Below are 12,244 nucleotides of genomic sequence, written 5' to 3'. Positions count from 1 at the left end.
TTGAAAACTTATTTCTCCACAAAGAATCACACAAAAGCCTATTAGACAGAGATGATATGTACATGTTAATAACATTGTGTATTTGAACAATGAAAATAAAGAATGTACAGGTCCTCACACTATGTCACGATCTTGCCTCAGACTTTATACACTAAACAGAGAGCTCAGCCATTATGTCTCTGCAGGACTGCTTCCTGACCATGAGTCCAGCCTGGTACCAGAGCCTGATCAAAGTCCTGCTGAACCGTTTCCCTCAGAGCTGCAGACACTTTGACGACAACGGCATCCAGTATCTGGTGAGAAGACGCTCCTGTTCTGCCTCAGTGGTTATCATTTTATAAAAGGTCTGCACGATGTCCAGCTTGGGAACAAATGTTTTAATTGAGAGTGTAGGGTCACTGACAGAGCTCAGTGTTTAAATGTAAAATAGGACTCTATTAGGATTATTTTTATCTAGAGGGGGATAATTACGGGATCCTTCAGAGTTTGTGAGAATGAGAGAGCTGCGGTTCAGCACAGCCTGACCTCTCACTCCTTTTCTTTCCCTCTCATCCTTTTTCTTAGCTGATGTCAGATGTAACTTTTTAGACGTTTTTGTAACTAGTTTGTGTGCAAAGAGTCGGCTATGATGCAACGTTTGTTCCTGAAGACAAAGCTGTCTCTGCACTACAGCTCTGTTTAAATAACTCTGGCTGTTGTCTCTATAAAAAAAAATGCCACTGAGACTCATGAGTAGTGTAGTATTTTGTGCCAATGCATCACTTATACTTTACATCACTCCCACGCCCGCTTTAGAAATGTGAATGTACTCTCTCTGCTCCTTAAGACAGCCTTTGCTTTCCAAACAGTCTGAACATGCATTAGCACAGTGTTGCGTTCATGGTCCAGAGGAAGAAGATATATCAGGCTTTTATACACACACTAACTACTTGTAGATACGTTCATTGTTGGTCTGGCTCTGCACATGGTATTTAATAGTAACAGGAAAACTGTAACCAGACTTTACACACTCGGGGCGGTTCATTTTTTCTGTGCAATTAATTTGCCTTTTTTATTTTGACTGATGTTTTTGGTAAATGTGATTATTTCCTTGAAAATATTTATTATTTTTACAAGACGGCAATGTCAATTAATCCTTTTAGCGCAGACCAGATCTACACAGATACAGATACGTTGTTACCTTTCAATATAAAAGACCTAGACATATAGTATTTACAGATGTGTATTTTGCATTTTCACATGTAAAGGCCCTTACTATATAAATATTATTTTATTATTATTTTAGTCATGTCATAAGTGTTTCTGTGTTGAGGATCATTGTATTATTGAGTAAAAGACCATTTTCAAATGGGAATGTTGGGATAGAAACATTGTTGTGTCAGAGGCTGTGTACACACTCCTGTTTGGTCCAGAATTTCTGTCAGCATTTTCACATTGAACTTTTTCATTGTCACCAAAAAAAGTTCCCTATGTGTTTATTATCATGAAGACGATCAAATTGACGAATCCTTGTCAGTAAAAGGCTTTACTTTTAAATCCATCTAATCCATGCCCACATCTGTCATCTCCGTTTCAGGCTGTTCTGAACCAGAAGTTCACTGACTGCTTTGTTTTGGTCTTTCTGGACGCCCAGGCTGGAAAAACCGTGGGTTATCACACTGACGTGATTAATATTATCATCATACTATAGTAGTGCAAACACCTCAGCACTGTTTCTTGTCCGGTTTCTTCCTCCCACAGAGCCTAAAGGTGGTGTTTCGGGAGCCGCTGCCGTCACAGCAGCCGGCCGGCAGCAGCCCTCCTCCCCAGCTGGTGTCCATGTACCACCACCTGGAGTCCGTCATCAACACCGCCTGCTACAACCTCTGGACGGGACTGTTGTAGAGCTGATCAGTGCTGGATTTACCTCAACTCAAATCCACGTGATCTTCGACCGGCGTACGAAAAAGTAAAGCAGCAGTCTGTAGAGTTTTTTGTTTTTTTTCAAGCGCGTCCATGTAGGGAAAATCCTCTGTGCCAGTATGTTCTCCAAGCAGCTACGTGGAGCTCAGTTCTACCTTGATACCATGCAGCAACATTAAGAAAAGCATCAGACAGGACCGGGTTGTTACTGTGTTTGTGTCAGTGCCAACGACAGGAACCTAAACCAAGACCCAAACCAGTCGGGGAGAAATCAAATTCAAACTAAATGGCTCCTAACTGGTGCGTATAATCCTCCATTAGCTAGTTCAGTGTCAGCCTAAATCCTCTGATATACTTGCTTTTAACTACGCATTCAAGTGTGTGTGATGACCATTACATGTATCCTGTGTTCCTGCAGTGAACTTAACACTACAGGTCCACAAGATGGAATTAAACCCATGAAGGATGGTGGCAGTGTATGTGTGCAGCATGTTAAAGGGACAGTGTGTATAATTTGATGGCATCTAGCCATGTCGTTTTAGATCGCAACCAATTCAATATGCCTCCGCTTACTTCTCTGTCACTGTGGTAACGTGAGCAGAAGAGTGCAAAACCACGGTAATGCAATAGGACTCGCTCAGAGTCCATCCATACCATAATAACGCTACTTCAGGAGCAGCGGAAGTCAGACGGCGGCTGGTAGTAACATGGTTTTAAACTCTGCGGCTCACATTAACGCATTTTCACTTACGTTTTGGAGAACTACTGTGGCCTTAAGGTAACGTAAAAACATGGAAGTCTCTCTCTAGAGCCAGTGTATGGTTTGTCCGTTCTGGGCTACTGAAGAAACTTGGCGGTGCAGCATGGAGGACTCCATGAAGAGGACCAGCTTCCTATTTTCGATATGAAGGACTCATTGTAAGCACGAAAAATCTCAGTTTCTTGTGATTATACACTTATAATATGTTCCATTTCTGCTAACAGATGCCACAAAATGCTACACACTGGCCCTTTAAGTTATATTTATGACCAGATGGAATGTGTGAAGATATTCCAGTGTCAGCCAACGATGATCCCACTCTGATCTGCCTCACAGTGGATAAACCTTTAAACCCTCCAGGTACACAGTATGCAGTTGCAGCATAAACAATGCTTCTCACAGTGCAGTGAAATGTATTGAGCCAAGAGAAAAAAAGACTAAAGAACACCCTCCTCTACCATTAAAAGAAATGGATTCAAATTTATAATATAGACAAAATATAAAATCTTGAGGAATATCAGCAGGGCTGCTACATAGAGTTAGGTAGACAAGTTGTGTAAACTCACATTACACGTTGTAATAAGCTTCTGTGCAAATAGAACCTGAGGGTTTTAGGTTCACACGGTACAGATCAGCTGGACGGGCCGCGGCGTGGAGCTCACACTGAACGTTAGCACGCAATCCACATTTGATTTTGTCCATTGACAGTTCCAATAAAGTCTGTTCAAAGTAGACCCCCCCCCAGTGGAGGTGTAGCTCCGCCCACCACCTCCACTAACCAATAAATAAGTAACAGGCTCAATGTACCATGATGAGGACTCCTCCTGTTCAGTCATTTGCCATGTTTGTTTGTCTGACTAAAGATGCAGGGGTGTTATAAAACCCAAATCAAGATTTACCACCTGTAGCAGTTTGATTGGGACCTGCGACTGAGGGTCTCCAGCGTCTAGACCGGACACCCTGTTAGGTCGGGTCCTCAGGGTTTACGGGGACGAGGTCTGTCTGGAAACTCAAGCACAGAACCTTTTACTGGTTAAGTGGAAAAGTAGATGTCTCTGATGTCATGAGCAGAATTCTTCTAGGCTGGTGGACCAGATCCTGGACTTTGTTAAGAAACCTGTGGGGGTTTTTTTGCCAGTAGAGAAGACACTGCTGTCTTTACTTGTCCTCATCTTTGACAGAGAACTACCCTAAATGTATATCAGCAGGTCAGATTTACCGATTCAAATGCTTCATGTCGAAATGTAACTCAAGTCAAGTTGTTTGCAACTAACAATGAACTCATCTGCACAAGTTTCAAACTCCACAGCTTCGTTCTTTATCTTGGATGGTGTGCCTTCTGATAGCGTCTTGCTAGCTCTTCATACCGCAGCAGTGTTTTCATGGGAGTGAGACAGCTGGGATGTCCGAGTGGGACGGCTATAACATTCCGTTTTCAAAAGTGTCAAACCTCTTAACCCACTTGAACGCCACTGCCATATCTGGTCTCCTGAAGTGCCTTTTTTTTTTTTTTTTTTTTTTTTAAACCTATGAAGCGAAGCTATTGTTGTTACATCAGCTCAATTAAGAAGATCTCTGGAAACAAACTCCTGATGTTCTGTGGTGAAAGTGCCTGAGACGTGTGCTGTGTTGATTTGCATAATAGCATGCCACATGTCATCTGAGCCGAGTGTTTCCAAAGCATGTTCAGGGTGATGAGTTTTTAGGCCCCGAATGGTGCTGGCTGGTAATCACACCTCAATTTACACGAGGGCACGAAGCCTGATGGAGGAGTGTGAACACGGAGGCTTGGTTTCCACAACACCCTCACTAACCACGTCAGCAGCCTTGTATTTCTGCTCATTTTCACCAGAAGGAGAGCAAATGTTTGAGATCAGCTGTGGACGTGAAATGAAGAAATGTTGAGCGAAGCGGCGAGACTTCAGTGTGAATGTTAAACACTGGATATTCATCATGCTAAATGTGAACTGTAAGGAATGAGCATTTTGACTCTGTAATATAAACACCTCTCTGTCTGACTGTATAATGTATATTATGTAAATACAGAACACTTTATACATTATGTGAAATGCTAAATAAAGCAGTAGGATGAATCGTTTGGAATCGTTTTTACGTGAACACAAAGTAAGATCTGACTTTGAACTGATGTCTGTCTGTGTGTTCTGCTCACATCTCCAGAACCGCTCACCTGATCTACTTTACACTTGGCGGTTGTTTTCCTGGGGACCCCTCAGAGTGCTTTATGGAATTTGGCGCGATTCGGACGTGCAACACTTTCACTATTAATAAACAAGCAAACCCGAGGGCTCTGTGGACTTGAGCGAGTTGTCCACAGTGGTCTTAACAGGCCGTGGCTCATTGACTGCAGTACACTTTAGATACCGGGTATACAAATGTTACAACTGTACTCTTCTTCACTTCCCTATAGGAAGGGGCACATGCTCTGAACCTCCAAACCTCATTACAGAAACGTTCTGAGTCTGAAACCCTATCTTATCTTCAGTTTATGGGGACTTAGCTGGTATTACGGAAACATGTTTGCTAACTGCATTTAGAAAAAAAATCTTAACAATATAGCTCTTACAGAATCTACATCCTAGGCTATGATGGCATAGACCCTGTCCTAAATTCAAGATAACACAGTAGCACAAACGCCACTGTTAGGTCTGTATTGCCATGACAATAAGGATGGGAACATGAAGACTGAAATAGAATGACAAAGGCTTTCAATTATATGACATGACAAATGCTGATGAATACCCAACTAAACAGTTATATTTAGGACTTCCTAAGATAAGATAGGAGGTCTGTGATAGGATAGGACACAGCCATGAGGTTAGGAATTGCTTCAGTAATATGAAGATTCTTTTAACTCAAGTAAAAACAGGACGAGCAGTTAGGCTATTTTTCAGTAATGAGGCCTCTTTCATACCTGGATGAATTAGCTAGCATCATTAAATGGATAATTGATTCCTTGATCTTAAAAGATTTTTTTGTCTGCTACAACATTCATATATGCTGTGTAAATCACTTCTTCTTTTTTTTTTGTCCCCCCCTAGTTCTGTATTATTTTGACAGAATACAGTTGGGTGTCCATCCACACCAACAACAACAACAACCCCATTAGCCTTCCTGCTAAAGTTTCCTTCTTATCTATCTTACCAACACAAACACACGTCTTGATGATCACACGTTCACAGACAGAGAATTCATCAACATCTTTTAGTAGAATCACAATTTATTTTTCAAAGTGAAACGCCCAGCTATACATGGTACAATTGTTCGTTACAATAAAAATTAAATCAGGACACTTACAAACAGATTTGATGTTAGTTGGGGAAACTATAAGAGAAAGAAATCAAAAAAGTGTCTGATATTAACAATCAATAGAACTTCTGATCATTTAATCACAACATTTAGATGGGAAATTGTCATTTAAACAGTAAAATATACAGGATACTACTTCATAGTATAGTAAATACTTAGATGAAAATACTACTGTATGTGTATGGCCATAGCAAACTGTTCAAAGGAAAAAGATAAAAAGATTAACTCCTGGTAGAAGACGTAAACACATAAGACGGCCGTCATTTAGCAGACCTCTTTAAACAAACAGCTTTGTGATGGGTCACCTGCTCATCACTCGCCGTGTTTGCAGTAATCTTTGATCCAACCCAAACCCTCCTCTGTGGAGCCTAAAGTGGACGGAGATCATTATTAACGTGTATATTTTTTTAATTGGGTTCCATAGTATATTGAATAAAAAGAGCTCTCACCCAGGGGCTTGTATTCACAGCCGATGTATCCCTGGTAGTGGAGGTTCTCCAGCGTGTTGAACAGGTAGCTGTAGTTGAGCTCTCCAGCACTGTCGGGCTCATTCCTGCCTGGAACCTGAGCAATCTGAACATGACCTGAGGAAGATTCCATCTTTATTAGCTCCAGAGTCTTTACTGAGCCGGCTCTCTGGTCAACGACACCCTGCTACGCATCATTATAGCTGCACATGTTTATGAAGAGTTGTGTTGTTTCTTCCACATCTTTATTGTAAGAAATCAAAGCTTCAACAAGTTAACAGCACAAGTCCGCCACCTCTTTAATCCAAACTCCCCTACATCTGATTTAGTGAATTATATGAGTCACGGCAGCAAAGAAAACCGGGTCACGTGTAGACTCGCTGCACGACGACCTATCCCAACCTCAACCATTCAAAGTCTTTGTGTAATATAAAAGGTGTCACCCAAACAGACTCCATCTGTTCAAGCCTAGTTCAATACGTTAATAATATCATTAAAATCATATGAGACCACGGACTGTAATGAATGGTAAAGAGCAATACCAAGATATCTAAAGGTCACTAGGATACGAGAGGATTAATGGAGGAATTTAGATATGATAGATAAGAAGCCTGGAAGAAAGGAGGTCACTGGTCACTGAGGCTGAAGGGTTCCAGTACAGTAAGTTACCTAACATGTTACTCACCAATTATGGGGAAATACTTGTGTATGTTCTGTGTCAGGTTTCCATCCATTATCTGCCAGTGAAAGACGTCCTGAAACAGTTAGCACATCTGTTAAGTTGAGTTTCATCATATATATATATTTTTAATTCCTTTCTATTTTAAAGAGCACCCACCATTTGTAGCTTGATGTTTGGCTTTCCAACCTTCTCCAGTATTGCGGCTGCTACAGACACAAAAATGAGGATGAGCTGATACCAGACATTGTATCTGCCAGACAGGAGGGGTGTAGAAATAAGACACCGACAGTAAGATCAAACACTGCAGCACCAAATCTGCAGAGCTCACTATTACACGCCTTGTTCTGTCAGATCCATTACAATCCAAGTCATGAGGGTTTAATTTGAGATTAATTTGCAAAATGTGACATGCACTTGCATCAAAATATGTTAATGTTGGCAACATGACTTATTACTGGCTAGCTTTTCAAGTCGTATCAGAAATATGACATGAAAAGGAAATATAAATGTTCCTCATTCACACACTCATCCAATATAGCGACCAAAAGTTCAAGAGTTGATTCAATGCTGTGACTAGAAATGACACGACTGGCGAGTGCAAAGGTTAAACTTGTTATTTTACAGAAAACCCCCTCATGATAGAAATGCTGCCTCACAGTCGTTTAGATTTTCTTTGCATATTCACAATTGTAATGGTTATGTCCACTGCACAAGTTTTTGTTGGGCGTCAGAAAAATAAGCCGGTTGGCCCCATCTGGCCCTGCACCTTAATCTGGAATGCATCAAAAACTTGGAGATATTGAAAAATAACTAATTTGGACGCCCCCAAAAAATCTATTTACCATCTAATAACCGAGAGGGGAGCGATAACTGATCATCAGTCTCCTGTGACACTCCTGGTGCTCAGTTTAACATTCTTACTGCTCTGAAATGAATAACAAATAATTGCAATTCATTTAATTAACCATCCTGTGTTTTCCACAGTGAGATTTCATTTCCCAACACTTTTGTTGCCTGACTTTGACAACAGCAACACGTCAGTTAGTTGTTCAGCAGTGGGGAGTCTTGAGTCGTCTCAGCGGGACACCCGTCTTACCCTGATGAGGAGAGTCCAGGAAGTATCTGGGATCTGTTACCCTCGTGTTGATTGGTTCAATCAAACCAGTGATTCCTTCCTGTGAGGAGCAGGGACATTTCACAGCATCAACACTGAGAGCATCATCATCATCATCATCATCATCAACTATATAAAGGAACTAATCATTAAGGTTGGTGTGATGTTAACTGATACAATTGAACTAATATGACACATTATTATGCATACAGTGCAGCAGCTATATGAATACCACAATGTTCTCCTGTAACACCACAACTACAGAGATATACAACCCAAAAACATTAGGGTATGACATTAACACATTTGGGTTTTTTAATCATAACAGAAAAGGAAAAACTACTGTTATGGCAACGCCCCCATTTGACCGGGACCTGAGTCATTTCCTCTCTACACTCTACTGGTTTTCAAAGTGGGGGGTTCAGACTGTTTCAAGGCCGGCTCAGTGAACAGAAGGGGAAAAAATGTGACATTAGTCATAACATTAGTTATCAAAAGAAGATGACAGAATAGCATTAATGTCTGTGAAAGAAAGGGTTAAAGAGGGTCATTTTACTGTTTTTTTACTATCACTTTCCCAGTGTCAGAACCTAATAAAAGCCTTAAAAGACAGACCTTTTCTATGTATTTGGTGGTGTCTGAAGTTATGTCACACAGCAATATCACTATCTTGGCTCAATGATGATTGTCTATGGGATCAAATAACAATCGGGATCCCATGGGCTTACAAAACAAACACTGAGGGTTAGGGTGAGTAAGTGTCTGTTACAAAAACAGTCAGGTGTGTGCAGCTTCCTGAGGTCTTGTCATCACACTGAGGTTGCCAGGTTTGGTACCCAAAGTGCCTTCACAGGGACCAAAACCTGTATTCTCTGACCATATCAGGCAACCCACGCTGTAGCCGGACACATCGCACAGAAGTGCTGAGTTTAATAATACTGACTCCAGCTCTGTATACACACAGTGTTTTTTTGCTAAAACAAAATATCACTTTACATATAAATGCATTATTAATAATGAATACATTTTATTCAAATATATATGATAAGGTGATGAGTTGTAGTGTTGACTGTCAGAAGTCTTTCTCATGTTGTAATTCAAAGCTTTGTTTTGATTGGATTTTGGACAGAGTTGTGTTTAAATGCTTTGAATTGTATTTGAATTTCTTCCATTTGTTTTAATCTTACATACATACATATATATTCTACTTTCTCTTTGCGGTATCCCACTATCTTTCTGCAGAAATCCAGTTTCACTTGGTTCATACTGCTGTGAGTTGTTGATATGTTGGACAAATAAAGGTCACGACCTTTGAGAGGATATCAGCAGCATAGTTTAGGTTCTGCACAAAGATGGCCTCCATCTCCTTGGCAACCGCCATTCTGTGTGAGCCCTCGGGAACCCTCCCTGCCATCAGGTGGATCCTGAGAAATTGATAGGAAATACTTTATAGACACATTTGAAAAGGTTAAACCCTACTTTTGTTACTACATGGTCTTCTGCATTGAGGCTGTTTCCTCATCACAAAACACCATTTTTTTGTTATTTAAGGAGCATTATTATATTCAGACTAATTTGCTTTTTCACACGTCTACCCCCGGCACTACATGCCTCCCATTTCTCCGGACCGTCTTTGAGACGTTTCTACACGGTTCAATTGATTGAATAGGATCTTAGACAGACTCACACCTGTCTATCTAAGATCTCACAGCTGAAAGTGCACATCACAGCCAAAAGCAAGCCATGAGGTAAAGTATCTGCCTGCAGAGCTTAGAGACAGGATTGTGTAGAGGTACAGATTAGGGGAGGGCTACAAAAACATAACCGCTGCATTGAGGGTTCCCAAGAGCAAAGCGGTCCTTAAGAAGTTTGGAACAACCAGAGCTGGTAGCCCGGTCCAAACTGAGTGATCGGGGGAGAAGTGACCAAGAACCCCATGGTCAGTCTAATAGCACCTAAAGAACCCTCAGACTGACAGAAACTACACTCTCTTGTCTCGTGGAACCAAGATTGAACTGTTTGGCCTCAATTCTAGGAGTCATATCTGGAGGAAAGCAGGCACAGAGAAAGCACATTGCATGGTTTGTTGTTAAAATCTGCTGTACAAATACACATATCTGGCCTTTCCTATGCTCAGGAACATTTGTGACACTTCACACTTACTTTCAGGGTGGAGGTTTAAATTGGAAAACAACAACAAAAGTTATATTTACTCTGGCAATGCCTTACCTTTTGCAGTCCAAAGCTCGTGCATACTTCAAAGCCAGATCCAGACCCTGTCTGAACTCTGCCTCTCTTCCAGGAACTGCTCCCAGACCAAGATCTCCTCCCTTTATATTTCCTGGAACACATCATCCTTTATTCCCATCATCATCATCCTCTAATAATGGAGGTATTACTGCTATCTGGTTGAATATATACAGCTTCTGACTGAACAATGGTGGTGGTGTTGGTGTTGTAGGGCTGTAGTTACCGGGCGGGGTGTTGATCAGGATCACCTCCACCCCTGTAGCCTCTCTGGCTCTCTGGAGCTCCTCCAGGTCGGAGTCGTAGAGCCAGGCTGCCTCCACCGCCCGGAAGCCCGCCGAGGCAGCCGCGTACATCCGCTGGCTGAAGTCCGGCAGCTCCGTGAACAGCCAGGAGATGTTAGCGCAGAACTTAAGCGGAGCCATCCCGGTGCAGACTGACCAGGGCAACGACCCTCCGTTCAGTCTGTGAGCTGACCTTTGACCCCGACAGCAGCCAGGGGGAGACCGACGTTAAGTGAGCCGAAGTTAGAGCGCAAAGCGGAGGGGATAACCTCCTAAAAAGATTAATGTGCAACATCTATGTTGCCATGTTTTAGCATAAAGCACACATTAGGTACAGACTAAATAGTTTGGATTTCGCTAGTTTAGCAATGCTGGGGAAAGGTCTTTATTTCCACTAACTCACCTTCTTCTTGTGACGTCAGCTTAATTAATATTCATTTATTAAGCTTGCAAATAGTTACCGGAAAAAGTAGCAACCGATGTTGCACGGTTTACAGCGTCTGACCGACCATACTAAGAGTTTTGTTATTGTCACATGACTGGAAGCCGCGTGCGTCCTGGTCTGTGAAATGCGCATGCGCAGGAAGTAATCGCTGAAGGCTGACAAGCGAATGCATGATGAGTTAAAATGGTTAAAATGAAGGAGGGTTGGTATGAGGAGAGGCAAACTCGCTCGTGCCAGTTCGCCGACATGAACAATCCTGACGTCACAGGGACAGTGTCGCGCACGCAGTGCACCGTAAGCAGAAATATATTTTATGTAATGTAGTGTCTGTGTGGCGAAACGTGCTGCAACAACGTCGTAGCTGCCACTTCTATTCAGCTGATCCCAGCTCTCCTCACAGAATGACGTCATTTCATACAGAGAGCTCTCTAGGTTGGGCTTTATAACAGGCGGCCAAAAGAATGCTTCCAATCAGTAATACAACTCTATTATTTACAAAGAAAAATCCCACAGTATCTAGAAAGATTATTTTTAAAATCCTATGATGAATAAAGATTATTTTTTGGTAAAAAAAAAAAAACCAAATGTATTATATACAAATTTTGTAAAATAAATAAATAATAATAATTTGTTATAATTTCCTGCAGCAACATTCTTCTGGTGTAGACTTCTACATGCATAATTGGTGATGTAGTATTAAAGTTACTATAAGAAACTTGATTTGTTGATTTTGTCCGTTTTAGTGTTTCACCAGAGTGTTTCACTCATTTTACTGCAGCAGGGGTCTGCTCCGCTCAGTCCTGGTTCTCCCGTGCCTCCCTTCATTTCAAGAGGGCCCAGCAATACAGCCAGGGCCTCCAGCAGCATGGTGTTGGTGTTGGCTTCCAGCGGGGACCGTCTCAGCGGCGAGGCGGAGCTGGATCTGGGTCTGTCTGGGTTCCTCAAAGTAAGCACCTGCTAGTGGTCACATGTGTGTGTGCTCAGTCACCCACCTGTTGTTAATGAGGCCCCCAGCA

At 41.8% G+C, this 12,244-nt stretch overlaps 2 protein-coding genes across 5 annotated transcripts in view; one reads left to right on the top strand and one right to left on the bottom strand.

Moving 5' to 3' along the window:
• Window positions 1-3,769, top strand: part of szt2 (SZT2 subunit of KICSTOR complex) — a 105,818-nt gene extending 102,049 nt beyond the window's left edge. The window contains exons 73-75 of the mRNA XM_054623525.1: window positions 186-296; window positions 1,577-1,645; window positions 1,741-3,769. Of these exons, the coding sequence (XP_054479500.1) occupies window positions 186-296; window positions 1,577-1,645; window positions 1,741-1,884 (324 nt within the window). The 3' untranslated portion in view covers window positions 1,885-3,769. The remainder of the gene's footprint in view (window positions 1-185; window positions 297-1,576; window positions 1,646-1,740) is intronic.
• A 2,119-nt stretch (window positions 3,770-5,888) lies between these two features.
• On the bottom strand, window positions 5,889-11,551 carry hyi (hydroxypyruvate isomerase). Of its 4 annotated transcripts, none has more exons than XM_054626757.1 (9): window positions 11,245-11,551; window positions 10,726-10,976; window positions 10,482-10,593; window positions 9,562-9,676; window positions 8,235-8,313; window positions 7,295-7,341; window positions 7,142-7,211; window positions 6,439-6,573; window positions 5,889-6,357 (listed from the first exon to the last, which is right to left on the bottom strand). In XM_054626757.1, exons 1-9 carry the CDS (start codon window positions 11,358-11,360, stop codon window positions 6,302-6,304), a joined length of 981 nt encoding a protein of 326 aa, XP_054482732.1. In that variant the 5' UTR covers window positions 11,361-11,551; the 3' UTR covers window positions 5,889-6,301. The 4 variants fall into 4 exon arrangements, with proteins under 4 accessions (XP_054482732.1, XP_054482738.1, XP_054482726.1 ...); XM_054626763.1 differs by having other exon boundaries at window positions 7,295-7,344; window positions 11,187-11,549; XM_054626751.1 differs by having other exon boundaries at window positions 7,295-7,344; window positions 11,245-11,549.
• Between the last annotated feature and the right edge of the window lie 693 nt (window positions 11,552-12,244).

Source organism: Anoplopoma fimbria, chromosome 3 (genome assembly GCF_027596085.1).
Source record: "Anoplopoma fimbria isolate UVic2021 breed Golden Eagle Sablefish chromosome 3, Afim_UVic_2022, whole genome shotgun sequence".
Lineage (NCBI taxonomy): Eukaryota > Metazoa > Chordata > Actinopteri > Perciformes > Anoplopomatidae > Anoplopoma > Anoplopoma fimbria.
The sequence above is the reverse complement of the archived record's forward strand: the minus strand, read 5'-3'. Positions and strand labels throughout refer to the sequence as shown.

Bases quoted from the DNA above. Each gene is read 5' to 3' on its own strand.
- hyi (XM_054626751.1), bottom strand. From the start codon at position 11,360: ATGCGCATTTCACAGACCAGGACGCACGCGGCTTCCAGTCATGTGACA. The intron at 8,314-9,561 runs GTCGTGACCTTT...TGCTCCTCACAG, and splicing joins CTGCTGATATCCTCTCAAAG to GAAGGAATCACTGGTTTGAT. The intron at 7,212-7,294 runs GTGGGTGCTCTT...TAACTGTTTCAG, and splicing joins CAAACATCAAGCTACAAATG to GACGTCTTTCACTGGCAGAT.